Below are 18,871 nucleotides of genomic sequence, written 5' to 3'. Positions count from 1 at the left end.
TTCGCCAGTTTTTCCCATAGTGAAAATCGTAATTCGAAATATCTGACAGTCAATTTCAGACTGCAGACTATTTACGTAGACTCAAATTTTTATGAACACAGCTAAAGAAACCGTATCTAAACAGAGATTTCTTTCACCTACTAAATATTATATTAATATTACGAGTATTATTTGTATATTTTTGCACCACGACTATGTACATTCCGCACACTGTTGGATTTGCAAATTTTCCTTAAACGTATGTATAAACGTTCGCTGGCTAGTCAAGACGTTTCGAAATGTTCTCTGCGACTACCGGTCCGTTGTTAATTATATCATCGCTTTTCACCGCGTTATTCGAAGATGCAATTTTTCCCAAAATAGATATCAGCTCGATAAATAGACGTTCCGATACATACGACGAGCATTTTGTCGACACTTTTGTACTCTAGCTATCTATCTACGTAGCTATACCGTGAAAATTTGTAAACACTAAGTGGACCCGTGTGCCATAAACTTGGGCGCCATGTGCTTAATTATTATGAATCGGAATGAAACGAATGAAACGAATGTTCAATACTATGACTCACACACACACACGTGTTTCTTACAAATTTATAGATTAAAATCCAAACAATGTTAACGAGATTTCCTTGTTCGTACTGGGAATTGTTGATAGTCTCATCAAGACTGTCTCGCGTAACTCAATCAAAATTTTACAAGTTACCATTTTACATTACCATTATTACCGTTATATCCAAAGGACGATTTCGTCGACGAATCCTTCCGACATGTATGTGCAAGGTGGTTCGAACAATGTCAGAAATTTAGCGATTAGTATAGCGTATAAAGTGTGTAATTAATAACAAAAATAGCGTCAAAATTGTCAGCTACCATTACTAAATAAATATTATAATGTTATTGATAAATACGTTTGCGTAACAATAGCAAGATTGGTAATGAATGAAATTCATAATTATTAGGTCGTCCGAAAAGTTTCTTGCCTTTTATAAGGAAATAATGGATGCACATTATATTATTTTATCGAATTACGTATGATCGATTTTGTTCTATCAAGATAAAGATTACAACGTTCGACAGATTAGGTTTCATTTTTGTACAAAGATGCGTCGTTGTAAAAGACGTGTCTATAAAAGAAAGACACTTTTCGGACAACCCAATACAAGATAGGACTTTGGTAGCAACTTACATATTAGATATCTATATACTTTGTATATTTTCTCACATTATATCGTATTCTGTGAATTTTTGCAGATTCTCAAATTCAAGAGACGCAGTGAAGCCGACGATCCGGTAATCAAAGAAATTTTCTAAATCACCAGTTATCGTCATTCACCGCTCTATTCGCGTACACATTGCGCAAACTTGCCAATTTACTGACGCTGTTGCTCGCTAAATTACCACGTAAGAGGCATCGGATCGGTCAGATTGGAAAGTAAGCTCGTTGAGAGAAGAAAGTGTTGCTGCTGTAAAAGGAATTCGCGAGCGTAAGGAGGATGGAAAGGGGATCGTTCGCGATACGTAGTCGTACGCATAATAGGGGCCGGTATCTTGTCCTGTCCTCGCACTCATAACATCTATTTCCAGAACAGACCAACGACTAAGTTTAGATTCGCTGTTCCATATACTCGAGCCATTCGCCCACTCGGGTCCACTCGCTCCCAAGAAAATCTGATAAACGAACAAATAAGTGATACGTGGCTACTCCGGTTCTTGTCGCATCTCCCCTTTCTAAAACCGCTTCTCTTTTTACCATCGTTATCGTCAAAATATACGTACACACGTATAACGAGTAACGTTCTAGTACCTACGTACCTACCTATACCATTTCATCCATTTCCATCATTCACCAGTGCAACGATAACAAACGCATCGTGGTGGCACTGTAAAAACATCGAGGGGAAATAAACGTGGTTCTGCGCGCGAATCGCTCGCGATATTGTATTTAGGTCGGTCGAGAGACCGTAGTCTGTATTTGCTCGAGATAAATACCACTATTGCTACGTATGGAAAAGGAAATCTTGTAACGGAGTAATTCATTTTGAATCCATTCATCGGTAATTCTTGGTCGTCGCGTTATCGTCGTTGGAGTTCGCAAAGGGTCAAAGAAACACGAAGACCTACTATCCGACAGAAACAACGCTTCCGAGAGCACAGAGTGGAAATTGAGTAATCTAACGAAAGAGTCGCGGATTACCTTTGTTTTTCTTCTTTTTTTCTTGTTCGTATTCCGGGCTAAAAGTAAAGCATACTAAAAATATTTCGAGCATAACGCGCGAGAAATTTTAGCGGCATGGTTCGTTCGTTCGTTACCGAACGAATGACGTTAAGCGTCTCTTTCTTGGTTATATGTAAAACTTGGAATGCCGTGTGACGCGTCCACAGAGAACGGAAGCGTCACGGGTGTTCTATCTTGCGTAATGTTAAAAATCACGAAACGCACCACTCGGTTCGAGTGGCGAAAATAACGTAACGTATTCCACAATTGGGAATTTAAGGCAGCTGGTTGTGCATGATTTGCCGGGTATTTTTAGCCAGGCAACGCAAAGGGCAGGTCCGAAGATGTAACGGCGCTCCAGACTTGCGAGAAAGGTACGTCACAGGCGCAAAAACGTACGTCGTCAGGCGCGCGTTCTCCGCGCGATACGTGGCTGCGTCGATTCATCGGAATTAGCAGAAGTACGCGATGCAGTTTCGAAAGCCGAGTACTATTAGCGTAGAATAAACGACGCGAGGCTTCTTGCTCATCCTGTTGAAACATTCTCTGGCATTTTTCTTCATCCACTCTGGTGTTTTCGTTTCCGCGAAAACGCAAAATTTACGCAGCGCCGCCGATTTGCTTATTTTCCCGCAAAGAACCGCTCTCATACTTCCTCGTAAATCACCCAGCAACATCCGATTCGACCGTATCGACGACCTCTCGTCTATCATTCCGGGTCGAATTTTCACGGTCGCTTTCGCTGTAATCTGCACGAAACGTGAAACGATTCTCTCGATGTTAACTCTACCGCGATCCGCCAATTCCTATATTTCCATGTTATTCCCATTTTAGGAAATAAACAGCACTCGTCGAATACTATGGAACTCTCATCGAAATCGTAAAAAGGAATTCCATGAATTGTCGCCTTCCGCCTAAATCTATGAGTTTTACGAGGTTTACGGCTATTTATAGCGCTCTGGTAAATTATCTTTTTTTTTTCCAAAGCACAGATATTATTCTTCTATCGTAATTTATTTAACAAATTTTTCTAACGTGTCTATTTCATTTCCTCGAGATCGTTTCGTTTATGCAACTCTGGTATATCGTTTTGATTCTCGACCGATTCATTTTCAAAGAATAGAACGATAGATCTTCGTTTCTTTCTGACAAAACAATTTGCATAGGAAACACGAAGTAATTTCGAGAAGAATAAAAGGCACGAGTCCTTCTCTCAACGATAAATCCAATGATTTCTATAACAAAGGCATAACGCAAACAGATGCTCGTCGTAAATCAAATCTACTTGATTTTGCTTTGGCGCATAGATCTTGTGCAGCAAGCTGATATAAAACTCCTGTAATTCAACTCTCGTGACATAATGTATCGCAGAGTATTTACGAGTACACGCATTTAAGAGACATTTTATTTGTTTAATTTGCATAGTACGCACGGTCGTAATCGATTTACGGCTCCGAACGAAGGAAAATGTTGGCTAATCGTAACGGTTGGGCTGTCATAATCTCGAGGTAGATCGACCAGTTCTCGAACAAGTTGGTGGATATCCGCGACGTGAAACGATGGAAGCGCGAGTGTTCAGGTCGTTAGGTATAGATTCTAATACGCAAAGATAGATTGGGCGGTGAGGGGTGATCGTGTATATTTAGAAAAGTGCTTGGCTTGCCAGAACCGAGAGAGACTCGTATCTCGACACCGCGTGCGAGATTTCTCCTTCGAGCTCTTCCTCTTTATCTCTCTTGCGATATCTTGTTTGTTAACCACACGCGAGAACGTATTGTAACGTTTCTCCGTGCGAATAAAAAATCTTTCGTTTCCATTACGCGTGTTCTCATTTCCACTCTCTCGCCAACTCTCCGTCGATCTTCTGTCGACCATCGGGTCGTTTCACTCTGCCAGTGGCAAACTCTCGTTTCTAAGGAAACGTCGTTCCCTTTGAGGATCAACGAGTTTCCTCGTTTCAATGGAAACTTTTCTTTCCCAATGTTAATTAGCTTTCCATGGAGAATGGTTAATACGCGAAAGGTATAAATCGACGTAAGAGAAAAAAGTATATGGCGAGTGTTAGGAGAAGTGGCTGGCGAGGTAGCTCGGCGAGAAGAGAGCGCGTGGAAATATAAACTGTATTAGTCAGACGAGAATCGGAGGAAATTCGAGCAGATATCGTGTATCGATCGCTGTGTACTCGATCGAAATTTTGAAAGCTGGCCAAAAATGTCTCATAGAAGTTGGAATACTCCGCAGAGTAAAGCGCGCTCGCGGATTTACCGACTTGTGAATCAAACGCTGTTATCCGTGAAATTATATCAACGATGAGGACGTTCGCGAAATAAAAAATAAAAGAAAAGGTCGATTAGTCGTCGAAAGTACGGATGCGGCCGGAAAACTTATTTTCGTCGAGGACTGTGGCCAAGACCCACTTCTCCTTCTTCGTACGATGTTCTATTTCCTACCAACGCTGATATCTTTCCACCTTTGTCCGGGAATACAATTCTATGGTCAAAGTTTTTCAGCATCGATGCGGTATCGGACAGCGCGCCTTCGATATCTATCGTCTTTGAATCGTTGAAACGTAGATGCTTAATTTGGTGCTGTCTATAAACGAACGTACTGTTAAATATGCTCTTCTTGATTCATCGGTCCCGATGAGATACATTCTTTGATTATATTTAAGGGTAAGAATAATCGTTAAACCGCTACACGTAGTCTAATTTCGACTCGAGGACGTCGACGTAAAATTCTTGCACGCTGATTTCTCCGACGTTCCGTCATCCGGCTAATTTGGTTGCAGCAGCAATTAACCTGCTATAAGGTCATTTATCTTCTTTTTTTATCCCACTCGTATCCTCCGTATACGCGTGCCGCGTTTTTCCGCGGTGAAACAAAGAAACCTGAGAAGGAAGAGTCGAGCCTCGTTCGGACCATTTCCCTTTCCAACCGAAGCTGCTTTAAACCGTTGAACCGCCAATCTTTCGAGTTTCCAGTATTCGTAAAATCGCTTTCGTTCGTAGATTCGTAGATCAGTTCTGATTCGAATAACCCTCGTCGACCCCTTAAGTTGGTTCGTTCGAGTCATCGCAAGAAGAGCAAACGGTCGTAAAACGCGAAGGTAAAACGAAGAGCGCGTCCGCTGTTATTTTCGCACGGTAGTGTCAACTTCATTGGTTGCGAATACCTCGATCCCCCACTAATTACAAGGTTTCAAGTTCAATAGCAGGGTAAGTGCCAAGAAAAAAGGGTGGATGGTGAAAAGCATGGATATGGTAGAGGGAGGGCTGGATGTTGGTAGAGGTAACTGGGCGGAGGTTGGCGAAAGGGGTGTGTATGTTGTGGCTGATGTGGATCCTGCGTGTCAGGTAGTCGGCGATCGCGCAGGACTCGGCTGGCCTCAGTGTCAGGAGCGAGCCTCGAAATTCGACGGCGTAGGCGTTCTTAGGGTGGGGAGATCGGGCAGGAGCGGTTATCGTGGAAGTTGCGCCGACGCAGAGACGCTGGACCCGACGTCGAGGTGTCACGGCGATATTTCGTGTGGTTAGTTGGCGCGCGGGGCCCCGGTGACTGGGACGGCCAAGACAGACGCTCCGTATCAAAGAAGAGACAAGAGACAGGGCCAAACGAACAGGATACGTTATAAACGGAGCGACGACCACACAGTGACGACGACCACGACAAAGACGATCGAATATCAAAGAAATTTCTCTCTTTTTTTCCCCACTCGTTTCTTTTCCTCTCTCTCTCTCTCTCTTTTTTCTACGTTCGTACGCGTAATTTCACTTCGACTTTCGAGAATCAAAGTGCGCGATCGACGAGCCGCGAGCTCGACCCACTCGAGCCACAGATCCACGTTAAATCCCCCCAAGGTGCCTGCAATCGAGGATTTCTAACGCCGGCACGGCCATCGACGGACCGTATTTACTCGTCTAACTATTTGGATATTTCACCGCTCGCTTCAAGTAAGTTTTCCCGTTTCACAGACTGGATCCTTGATCGTGAGAGGGTATACGAGCGAGCATACGAATGTGCGAAAATGGACGAAGTACACAGTGCGCCCTTTCCTCCTTCGCCATCGCGTTAAACATCCCCTTTTCGTTCTTCATTTATCGTCTTCCCCAATTTCCTTCCAACGTATAGCCTGTTCCACCTTCGTCTATGGTGAATCGTGGGTGCTTTTGGTGCTTTAGTGCTTCAAAGTGTTACGTTTCGTTGGCGACCGCACCACCAAGTGCTGTACTCGTTCGTATTCCCTTGGAGATCGTTGGATCAGGACGCCGCTGCGTAAGCTATTCTTTCAGCTGGACGTTTCTTCGATTCTTGTGCGCGTTACGTGCAATCTTGCTCGATTGTTGCAACCGTAATCGAGATTCGAAGATTTCCGTGGAAATCCGAGAAACGTAATGCGCGAGTGGTACCGATTATACGACGATCTTAAACGGCGATAGATTCGAACGGCGAAAAATTCCGCTCGCGAGAGATAGAATCTTGGAATCGATGACGATCGGTACGACGACCTTGACACGCGTGTCGCTCCGAGAAGAAGAGGACGAGGCGCCGTGGGCCCAGAAGCGGACCGTTGCGAATAACGATGCATCGAAAGAGATTTCGATGGTTCGTGGTCGAAACGGTGGTCTAGCGGCTTGGTGACTAATTGCCACGAGTCTGTTCGCGTCCGACCACCGAAAACTATTCGTAGACTACTATCTAGGTATCTAGGCTCGAAGTCTACTTATTTTTAGAAGGGCGTAACGCGAGGAGGAACGGTTCGTCGTCTCGTTCGACGTTCCAACCATCTATCCAACTATATTTTTCTCACTTTGTCGGATTTTCTCTCGCACCTTTACCAAATTCGTTTAATCGTCGTTCGCAATCTATCCGCCACTTTGGCTTTCTCTCGTCTCTTTCCTTTCTCTTTCAAAATCTTCTCTCTTTTATCTCGGTAGAACAACGTTGTTACCATCGACGATAATAGCGAAAACCAATAGACGAATGATAAAAAGAAACAAGTAGAATATTTGCACACACGCGAATATAAACATACAAGTAATATAATATGTATATATGTATATGCGCGAATATAAACACACAAAGTACGCGATCGATGAGAAAATCTGGTAAAGTAACCGAAGAATGTAAAGAAGAGATCGGTTTAAAAGTATGTTAGAAATACGAATGGACGTTTGTCGATTTGTCAAAAATTCATGGTCGATCGCGTACGCTCGACGCGCTTGATAATTCCACGATATTTATAAACTTCATGGTCAGCCAACCTGAAAATTACACCTGTTGATGGTCAGGCCTGGTTGAAATTAGCACGGATGACTAATTCATTGTTTTGGTCTTCGCTGGTCATAGTCGAATATCGATATATCGTTTACTCCTTCGGTCTCGTCGTATCTTTCACGGACGACTTAAAAATTATACCGTAGCGCCTTCCGACATTCTCGTTCCATAAGATTAGCGCTATAAATACTCTCTGTATCCTCGTAAATCTTCGTGCCTCGTGTTTCTACGTACGCGAGAGCGAGAAAAGAATTTCGCGACCAGCAACATTTCGACGATGTACGATTTCCCTTGCTATAGATTTGACTCAGTCCACGGAAATAGACGTTGCGACAAGAGCGATGCAGGGAAAATAGTAGCGTAGACGGAAGAAGAGTGCGACGAAACGCATGCCTCGACCAATAATTTTAACTTCTAGGTCGAATTTAGTGCACTTGCCGAGCTTACCGTGGTATTAGCCCCACGATGATCTAATACTCTTTCCGTGCTTGTAATTCGAAACGTGAATCATTTCCTCGTGATGAATTTTCCTACTCCCTCGCTTTCCGATCCTCTTCGTTTTAGATATCGATCGGAATCTAATAATATTTTAAGCATAGTTTCGCCGCTACTTTCAAAAGCGAGCTGAGATTACGATAGAGTTTTTTTTTTTTTTAATGATATACCGTGTCAGATATTTCTTCGAATATAAATTTAACGCTTTTTTCCCATTTGTACGACACCTTGCCTCGGGTATTTGAAAACGCAAACGAAAATTACGTGAAAGAGGTATTTTTTTCTCTGGAGTAACGTGGCGAATGGCGTTGGTGAAATTTTGAACGAAGATTACAGCGAATGGAGATATTTTTCTGTGGCGCGTAACACCGTTAACACGGCAAAAATTACATCGGCTAATTTTTCCTCTCGGCTAACGCCGCGACATCGTTCGATATTTCTGTCTCGCCATTGCTAAACGATGTTTCATTCATTCCATGCTTTTTATAACCGGCTCTACATTGTGCCACTTGTTATTAGGCCAGTCTGTCATCGAATATATTACATCGCGAGGAGACAATAAAATTATGCCAAGTCTTAGCGAACGAAACTATTGAGACATCGCGTTACGCGCTAAACACCTGTTCGTCCATCGATCGTCGCGCTCCTCCACAACCGAAATCTCGCAGCTTGTCTCGTAAAAAAGCTTGCCCAACATCTTTACGCGTCGATGGAACGCGATTGTTTCGAAAATAACGTCGAATACCGATCAAGGTTCGTTCGTCCTCTTCCATTCATAAAAATCCGTGTAACTATTTTTGAAACGGCCAACCACGACCTTCGATCTAAGCGACTGCCAAACGTCCTGTCGAATCGACGCGCGATCGTTAACTTGCTTGATCGATTATTATGAACCGTTCGGTCGAAAAATATAGACAGTTTTCTATTCACAAACTCGTGGAATATTTGGAACGAAGAGTTTCGTCCGTGTTGCTGAGAAAACCTTAGAAATCGCTGTAGGCACGACGTTCGTGTTCGAACGTCCCTTTCGATCTTCGGTCATTCCCTTCTTCACTTGGCACGCGTAGAACTCTCCTGTCAAAAGTGTATCTCGAACAAAGAGCAAGGAACTTGCCGTTTGGAAAGGTCGGGCTCGGATCTCAATTTCGTAGAACGAAAATCGGGGCCGTTAACCCAGATCGTCTTTCTTTATTAATCGAACGTTGGGCAAATCTTTTTCAACCGCTCGCTTTTTTTTTATTTTTCCTCCCCGTTTTTATCTCTCCTTTTCTTTTCCCTTCTTTCTCGAGTACCGCGTGCAACAGAACGTTACGAGTAGAGATACCTGCTCGTATTTTCCACTCTTTCGATTCAATTTGATTTTAATCCAAGATGATCTTGAAGAAACTAACGTGCCAAGTTACGTTTCATCGAATTAAACGGCCAAACGGTAGTACGGTGTTAGCGAAGATGAAAACGAAGCGGAGGAAAGGAGCAGAATGAGAACGAGCGTTACGAAGCCGAGCAATCTCAGGAATGTCTCGAGGCTCGTTGCCAAGTCTTACCGTGACGTTGTAACATTTGGTGCATTCGTTCCGATTTGCATTTCTTTCCTCGGATTTTTACGCTACTTGTCGCGTCCCATCTCTTGCACTTACAACGGTGTTAAGAAAGAAAGTATTGACGCGTATCTTTATCCTGGAAACGAAGTCTTCTCCGCGTACCAAAGCTCACGAGGTTTCGTCTATTCGCACCTAATTAACGAGAAGCTACGATAAATACAACGACGTGCCAATACTTGTCACAGCAACCGTAAACGCTTCGTATCGTGACGAAATTACTTTGTACCTTGGAGTTATATCATATTCGCTACATCGGAACGTTACATCCGCGTCGATTAAATACGAAGGAATCGATGATTCTCCGAATCGTAAATTCTTTTTCCGTTATCGTCGTCGTGGAGGAAATTTTCTATGGCACGAGATGGAGATTTTTCGGAAGGCGTTTAGATAAGATTTTTTGATTCGCCAGACGCGTCGTAAATCAAACGCGTGCATTTTCGCTATTAGATGCCAAACATAATAACCGATTACCGAGATAACTGGTTCACCTATTTTCGAGCCAAGAGTCGCATTAATAATAGAGGTGTTGCGTCATTGTTCGGCCTTGGACGTGTTGGAAAATCCTGAAAACCCGCGTTTGGAGTCGCGGATTCCACGAAAATACCGATTGCTTCGAACGTTGTTTCCCATTGGTGTCTGGTTTTATCGTTCGCCGGAATTCCGCCGCCGACACTTACGCTACGCTTCGAATATTTCCGAAAGCCTGAAAATCTGCAAAGTAGGGCACGAAAATGTCCGAGAATGTACAAGTTGGAAGAAACGCGTAAATTTCAAACGGAAATCACAAACGAAGAAAGATATCGGTGGTGGTACGACATTTTTCGAATTACATAAAATCTATTTTGAATTCCTCAGTGGCGATATATCTTTTCTTGAATTTGGATGTAACGCGCGAAATATAATAATTTGGCTCGCATTACTCGTGACTGTGAGATCAAAAGCTGTTCTTGTATCTCGAGCCGTCCAAGTTAATCTATCGCTCGACTTAATGGTCGCTAATCTTTGCTCTACGAAATGTCTATTTAGCAACGACTATCAACCCTTTCAACACCGAATTCCCTTATTTCGTTAAGCGACAGTTTTTCCAACCAAAGTGTCTTTCCACGATGCTCGATACGAAAATCATTTATCGCTAAATTCTGATCGAGAGGATCTTTCGGATCGACAGATTTGACGAGGATCGTCATCAGCGAGGGAAGGAGGCTAACGGTTGGATGGTGCCGCGGGTCGGCGCCGTTTAAACCGACTCGAAGCGGATAGACGAGATTTGTCGGCAAGCAACGAAAAGAAGCAAAGAACCGAGCGAGTCCTCGATTTCTAAGGCGAGAGGGTGGCGCGCCACCCGAGAAATTCGCGGTAAAGGGAGGAGGGGCGAAGGCGACCCAACACCATGGGGGTCGCCGACGATTTCGCGCCGAGCTTCACCCAGAAGCCGCAACTAAGGCAGGAGGACGATGGGAACCGGCTGATCTTCGAGTGTCAACTGATCAGCGCGCCTAAACCCGAGATATCGTGGTATCGAGGCGAGACAGAACTCAGCGCAGATGCGAGGACCAATTTCAGGATGCAGAGCATCGGGACGAACAAGTTCCTGGTCGTTCTGGAGCTCGACGACGTTATCGAGACCGACGCTGGCTTGTACAAGGTCAAGGCCAAGAACAAGATGGGCGAGGTCGCGGCTTCGATCAACCTGAATTTCAGCCGTGAGTACCTGCCTCTCGTTGCTACTTTTTTTTTCTTTTCCTCCCTATCGTAAATTGCGTCAGGTTGCGCAACGCGTTACACGCTACTTCGACGTTCGCTACTCGAAAGATTGTTCTTTTAATAGATACGTTCTTGACCCCTTCGTTTTCGGTCTCGGACTGTCCGTGTCCTTATAACCGAAATACCGTTCTCCTTTTATTACGTTTCACGTGTACCTAACGCTTCCTCTCTTCGTTTCCATACAATTCGAAAGATTCGAAATAAAGTTTCGTTATTTTCCAGCTGTCGACGAGCCTAGAGAGAAGTAAGTTCGACGATCGATTGCGTTTCGAAATGATGAACGTTTGTCGCTTCTCCAGGCTCTGTCTTTTATTTTTTCTTTTCCTTTTTCATTTTTATTTCGCTGTTCTAACACGCTTCTTGTGTTTCTCTTTCCTATGCGTTTCACGTACCATACGCTTCGCTTACCTCGCTTTCTGTTTCTTTTTTATGGTTTTAGCGGCGGAAGATCTCAGCAGAGAGGGGTGAGTGATCTGCTTGCTTTCAACGAGTACCAGCGAATGCTTGCGAGTGATTATAACCTACATTTAAGATTATAACCCACCGTTTGTCGGAATCGTGGCTTGTATCAGATAAAAGGAACTAACCAAAGACGGGATAAAAGATATCGGGCAAGATAGGAAGCAACGAAACGAGCGGTTTCGTCGACAATGTTTAGGTGCACATCAAATGCGGCTAACTAATAATAATCGTCGCGGAATGCTCGCTATTTCTGGACGCGTTCACGTGCGCTCACGCGCTCGTCCGATAAGAGAAACCGACAGCTACGGCTGTTCTAGCTGGCTGATCGCTCAGTTTTCTTCTTCTGCCCACGCATACGAGTCTGACTGGTCGACGTGGAAATAGAATCGAGAACCTCTCCTCTATTTTCATTCTCGGTCTTTTAACCGACGACATTTGTTCGCGGACCGTCTGTCTATCTTCGATGCGTTGCCTGAACATCTTTTTTTTTTTTATTAAAAAGTATCTATGTACGCGCTCGTGGCAGCTTCGAAATATTTACGACCCTTGCCACGTCGAATTGTTTCAACCGATGCTTCCTCGCCGATACGATGATTCGGTTCCGAGAGATCGACAAGTAGTCGAAGTCGAGGAACGAGGAGGCGGTCGATCGAAACGTGTCTTTGCACGTTCTAAACTCCGTTTGTACGATGATCCGCTGTATCGTACGCGTTGATATTTATCTGTAAGCGTGTTGAACGCGTGTACACGCAGTGACGCGTTACATCTCGGTGACATCGCTCGGGGAAATATTTTTGCACGATTATTTTTCGCTCGGCGAACGTTCTAAGGCAGGTAGAAATTGGGTCGAAAGTTGCTTCTTCGGGAACGTGACGAGGCGCTTGGCGAGATGTTATATTTTCGGATCCGTTCAACAGACGTGATTCCCGTGAATTTCTAAAAGTAACGCGAGCCTTTGACGCCCGTACCTTTCTAAATCCTTCTCCGATTCGAAAATCTACGTTTTCCCGAGTCGTCCCGCCGCGAAATTTTTCCCTCCGATTTGGAACGAGAACGAATCACGATCCGCGAGACGAATCAGCTAATTGACCGTAGCGTGGAAGCCGCAGGAAACAGCTGCAGCCTACTTCTTTGCTAAAGTTAGTTTCGACGTTCCTCCCTTCTGCTACCGTTCTTTCCTATCGCGCCATCTTATTGGTTTTACACTTTGGAACGATCGCTTCGCTTCGTTATTCTTTTTATTTTCGTCAAATGCCGCGGCAGTAACGGCAAATTGATTCGAGCTCCGCTCCACCACGTCATAGTAGCGAACTACCGAGCATGCTTATTATACTTTGGCCGTTTTACGCGCTAGAACGAGTACGAGGGCGCGCAATAGGATGCAAACGACGCAATATTTCAGCAGGAAATTCCGATTCAAATGCAGCTTGAATGAAAGGGGTTCGTTGATCTCGCGTTTTACACGAGCTTCTGGTAGACGAAGCGTCTCTCGAACGAGCCATTACGGGGCTCTGTTCCTGCTGGCTAACAACGGCGCCATAGTACGATACCTCTGACTCGTACAAGCAACGTCTAAACAAAACAAAAGATATCGCTGTGGCATCGGTGCTGCCAGATTGCGTTGCACTTTATGGCAAATTTAACGAACGTGTACGACTTCTCTGTTTCGCGAACGTTTCGAGAAGCAAGCTCGTATCTCGTAGCTGATCTTCTTACGTATAACATAGAACGCGTTGATACAACATTAGCGATTAGTATTTTTGCTCGTGAAAGTATCGTGTTGCATAGGTAGGAGAATTTTGGCTCGTGCGACCAAATACCGACCTGTTCTACTGATAATCAGGCGGCGCTTACTAACACCGCAAGACGTTTATTCACCTAACAAAGATGATAAGAGTGGAAATTACACTTGCGTTTGCAGTCTGATATTTCACCAACGAAAGTAACACTTTTACGTCCACTTTAAATTTTCATCCGCTCTTGTAGACAAATCGATGGAATCGCGCCAACTTTTGCGAAGAAGCCTGCTATCAGACAAGAAGACGACGGTAAACGATTACTTTTCGAATGTCGCATCACGGCTGATCCCACGCCAAAAGTAACGTGGTTTCACGATGGAAGTTTGGTTAAAGATTCACCGAGGCACAAGGTTAGTCGCCGGCTCCTTTCATACGTCGCTAGCTTTGCTACAAGATCGACGTATGAGAAATTATTAGTTTCGCTCGACCAGCGTTACGCTCCGACGATCGTTAACGATCGCTTGGCTCTAACAATGAATCATTATCATGTGTTTCTAACAGCAAGTACGTTAATATTTTATCAAACACCGTCGAAACGTTTCAGCTAACCGTCGATAAAGATGGCCACTCGTACTTCGCGACCCTGGAAATCAAAAACGTGACCGTAGAGGATGCTGGTAAATATAAGGTCACCGCGAAGAACGAGCTCGGCGAATCCAACGCCACTATTTCCCTAAACTTCGATAGTAAGTATAATATAAAATCAGCTCACTTTATCGCTATCCACGTGCTCGAACACTCGATGGCACCGGTTTACATTTGTTCGTACTCCTGTTCGATCCGTAGTGACATCAGCTCGACGTCACGTTCGAGTCATCGAAAGAAATACAAAGAAATTCATTTTACATTTTTTCGTAGTTGGCGTTTCTCCTCGTAATTGTACGGTACACGCGGTATCGTTAGTTCGATCTGCCTTTTGTTTCCTTCGTCGAATCGACGATTCGTGGAAATTCCAACGATACGTTCGTCGCTTAAGAAGAAATGTAAACCGGTTTACCGTCACCCACCTTTTCACTTTTCTCTGTCTCTACTAATTCGGGGTGTATATCGGTGATCCTCTATCTTGTTTCTACGTTTCACACGTTCACTGAATTTCTGTCCTGTGCATTTTCTCCTCTCTTCGACCTTGTCTCTGTTTTATTCTTTATTTTTTCTTCTCACCCACCTTACACTTTTTTTTTCTTCTCATATTCTGTCTCCATCCGTACGTGTGGTATTTATTTTTTAATGATTTATCTCGGTCGAGCAATGAGCACGTATCGATTGTTAGCTCGACGGAGCGACGATATACAGCCCAATTTAATCTAAAAGAAGACTAAAAGCAAAAGGATTATCGGGAGTTCCGCATAGATCGACAGCATAGATCGCAAATTCAATTCTAATTAATCCGTAACGATAAAGCTGCTTGAATCACGTATTAATTTCGATTAGCATTCCACGCATCCGATAGATAAGAAAACTATTGCAATCTTTATATTTCAACGTTGTCTACGACCATCGAAACGACCAGAGACATCTTCGATTCGGTTCAAATCTTCCAGGCAAAATTGAAAGAAGAAAGAGTACGCGTAGCTAGTCTCTGCACGGTTGAAAGATAAAATCGGTGCATGGGATGCGGATCGCCTCGTGCTGACGCTTCGTTAGGTTGCTACAGTCACGTACACATTTGTCTTCTCATCGGCACGAACATCGTTTGCCGTGTGAATTTCTCACGTGTAATATTCGTTACGCGATAGAAACAGTAGCATTCGATGTTAGACTTATGTATAACGTACATATACTCATGCGTACGCTCAGATGTGTTTTAAGAGATTATCGACTAATTTGACTTTACTAAAAGGGACTTGAATCGTAACCGTACAAACGTAGATATATACTTTGATTTCACGTTTCATGAACCTTTACGCTGCGATATTCGATCATCAGACGAACGCTGTCGCGTTTACGAGTTCATCGAGCGATCGGACTTTGATCCATTCGCGGTTGTAATTTATTTCGTCGATGTAGAGATCGACGATAACGTACAAAGACGAGACAAAGGGAGGGACCGTGTTTTTCTCTTCCAAGATCGACACCACTCGAGAACATCGCAGTCGAAGAAACGAATTACGCAACGTAAGGGTTGACTCGCTTAGCCAATTATCGCACTTACCAAAGAGTTTATGGAGTGGTAAACGTACATGAGCTTTTCTATGTAGTAACAAGAGAATGTAAATAACCGAGAGAGCGTAATTACATTGGCAAGGAAACGCTAGACCGCGTTCAGTCACACTTTCCTACGACGTTGAGACAAACGTCGTTCCATCGTACAGACAGGACAGGACAAGACAAAAAAAAAAAAGAAAGAAAAACAGTGGCAGGAGAAAGGGTAAAGTAACGCGTGTTTCACGAACAAATGAACACGACTACGATGAAAAGCAACCTAAGTTAGGAGATGTCGGTTTGCTAGGCGAATCAGTCTGTTTCCAACGAAAGCGATAAGTAGAGAAGATGTAGCGCAACTTCGAATCGATACGTAGCTCTGACCTTGAATCGAAGAGCTTAAACCTTCCGCAACCAGATCAAGCAGTACGGGTTGAATATCGAACCGTGCGCCTGGTTGCCTGGTCGCTGAACCAGATAAGGGTGCGAAGGGATTAAGCGACAGCAATGATATTGTAAAGGGATCTCTGGACACGTAGATCGTTTGTATGAACATAGGCGACGAGGCGCCCGTACCTGACGACGGTATTAAACCGACCTTCACCGAACGACCGGTGATAAGGCAATCCGACGACGGTAACACCATCACCTTCGAATGTCGATTAGTCGGCGACCCGAAACCGAGTGTCAAGTGGTAAGATTGCGTGCACGTCTACAGCGCGGAAGTACGTCGGGACCATGGCAACAATCGTGTCTTACAAATATCCACTTTTTTTTTAACATCCGGTATAGTATGTGGCACGCTTCACGAATTTCAACGATTCGACAGGTACGTCGTCAAGATCAACGTCTTTTGGGGGTATTATGGTCTAGAAATTTGAAAAAATCGAAAAATTTTTTTTTTCAAATTTCCAAAGTTTATAGATTCAAGAATAGTAGACGGTAGACGTTGTCCGAGTAAACTTGTCTCAAAACTTTAAACGCGTTTTTCTCGAAACTACTTTTTTCGAGTTGGCGTGCACGATATCTCAAGTTCTAACGAACCGATTTATTTTAAATTTGGTCTGAATATTCCTTATATACTCCTCTATCGTCCGGACCACGCTCAGCTCAAAATCTTTAATATTACTATTTTTTAAACGTTCGGAATTGTCAAAAAAACGTGCGAAATAAGAAATTTTTTTTCAAACGGCCGTCATTTTGTGAAAAAGTGTTGTATTGATTTTTCCAAGGTTCAGACGATAGCGGCATCCATACTAATTAAGAATCCGTCCGCATTTTTTGTTTCAAATGACCAGAAGGGTTAATATCATGCACGCCACGACACCCCATTTTTTTGGCAGCACCCACTTTGATAGCTCATAACTGTTTAAATATTGAGTTTTTTTTTCAGTGAATTTTTTACGTAATCTCGAAATATCAATAAACAAATGCTAAAAAGAAGGATAGCAAAAATATTTTTTGTTTCGCTTGTACAGAGCTTCAAAAATCGCCCGAAATTCATGCCTCTAGACCAGAATACCACCTTAAGTCACATTTCACCAATACGCGATACTGTCTCTTTCTCAACGATAGAACCGAGTTGAGTATTTCAGCATTCGTCGTTAATGAAAATCGTTAAACTACTTGCACAAGTATGCAGTAAGTGGAATACAAAAGTTGTATCGTGTAACGCGGATAATGCGTTCGTAACGTAGCTGCCTGATGACTGTTGAAATATTTTCACGAGCTGTGCGTATCGATGAAATTACTCGGGACGTTGATCGTGATAACGTGCGTGAAAGTCGTTCAAATCGGTGAAGTACAGCCTGTAAGTCTGTGAATAATTATCGAGACACTAGCTCGTAGTCCTGTCACAGCATGCCGCTCGCCCTACCCTTCTCTCTTTGTCTCTCATTTTTCGAGACCGATAGTCGAACGTCATTAGCGACCGAACTTTCGTACTTCCAATCGCGTCACCCTTCGAACGCACTGAGCATACATGATGGTTTGATGGCCACGAATTAGGTATCACGGTAGCGAAGAGGTGAAAGAAGGAGGAAGATACAGCATGTCGCTGGAACTCGATCAGAAGCTGTACCATCTCGCGAGGTTAAAGATCGACAACGTGGCGAAAGGCGACGCAGGGGAATACAGAGCCGTCGCGAAGAATAAGCACGGCCAGGGTGTGGCGACCATTAACTTAAACTTCGAGGGGGGTGACAAGCTAAAGTATGCATCGACCGTGTTTCGAGCCGGATGATCGTCGCGTCGCTAGATTTACGTACTCGTAGAATGCTACGAGATTTTCGTTTCTGTTGTTGTCGGGAGTAACACCGTTCCTTGCGACGAACGCGGTTCTTGCAGTCGCAGTGGCTAAATGTTTATGACGCGTTGAACAGTGACACTTCGTTAAAAATAAAAGGCGCTGGGAAACGTACAAAGCAGAATCCAGTAATGAAAAAGATAGCTTGGCAATCTAGAAACTTTGTTATTGCGTGTAAAATCCGCTTACGTTCCGCGATTTACCGAGGAAAGTTGAAAATTGTCGATGGTTCTATTTCGATGGCCAGGCATTATGAGCAAAAAGAGCTACAAATTTTTCGTTTCTTCTTCTTCGCCCGGTGTAATAAATAGAAGCAATAGTCATAGATCTAGGAGCGGATAGAGGGAAGCTTGTTTGAAAAATTTCCTAGCGACGCGACGACCCGTGAAACTCGAACAACGAACGCGCAAACTACATCTGTGGCGCAGATTCGATCTTCGCGTAACGGAGAATCGAGCCGAGTATCTGACGTGTGGATTTACACAGAATACCAGACGGTAAACCACCGCGTTTCCCAAAGAAGCCAACTATTCGACAAGAGGGAGACGTTTTGATTATGGAGTGTATCTTGGAAGCTCATCCGGTACCGGATATAACGTGGTACCAAGGCCAGAAAGCGATCACCGACAGCAAACGCGTGAAGATGTCACGCAAGGCAACCGGAAAGGACGCGTATTTGCTCACGCTCGAGATATCGAATCCGACGAAGGCCGACGGCGGAAATTATCGATGCAACGCGTTTAACAACTTTGGCGAGAGTAACGCCAACATCTCGCTCAACTTCCAAGGCAAGTCCCTCTCGATGCAACAA

The 18,871-nt window shown here is 43.9% G+C and overlaps 1 protein-coding gene across 41 annotated transcripts in view; it reads left to right on the top strand.

Moving 5' to 3' along the window:
• Nucleotides 1-5,714: 5,714 nt before the first annotated feature.
• bent (projectin protein bent) overlaps nucleotides 5,715-18,871 on the top strand; it is an 80,208-nt gene continuing 67,051 nt past the window's right edge. For 17 of the 41 annotated variants that reach the window (XM_069115537.1, XM_069115536.1, XM_069115524.1 and 14 more), the window contains exons 1-8: nucleotides 5,715-6,168; nucleotides 10,757-11,291; nucleotides 11,575-11,596; nucleotides 13,801-13,963; nucleotides 14,158-14,299; nucleotides 16,314-16,449; nucleotides 17,763-17,966; nucleotides 18,547-18,848. In XM_069115537.1, coding sequence (XP_068971638.1) covers nucleotides 10,979-11,291; nucleotides 11,575-11,596; nucleotides 13,801-13,963; nucleotides 14,158-14,299; nucleotides 16,314-16,449; nucleotides 17,763-17,966; nucleotides 18,547-18,848 — 1,282 coding nt within the window. In that variant the 5' untranslated portion in view covers nucleotides 5,715-6,168; nucleotides 10,757-10,978. Of the gene's footprint in view, nucleotides 6,169-10,756; nucleotides 11,292-11,574; nucleotides 11,597-13,800; nucleotides 13,964-14,157; nucleotides 14,300-16,313; nucleotides 16,450-17,762; nucleotides 17,967-18,546; nucleotides 18,849-18,871 lie in introns of those variants that run through there. The other 24 variants (XM_069115542.1, XM_069115541.1, XM_069115552.1 and 21 more) reach the window with 5 other exon arrangements.

This window comes from Bombus flavifrons, chromosome 6, assembly GCF_040668555.2.
Source record: "Bombus flavifrons isolate JBK064 chromosome 6, iyBomFlav1_principal, whole genome shotgun sequence".
In the NCBI taxonomy this organism is placed as follows: Eukaryota; Metazoa; Arthropoda; class Insecta; order Hymenoptera; family Apidae; genus Bombus; species Bombus flavifrons.
Note: the sequence above shows the minus strand (reverse complement) of the source record. Positions and strands in the feature narration are given on the sequence as shown.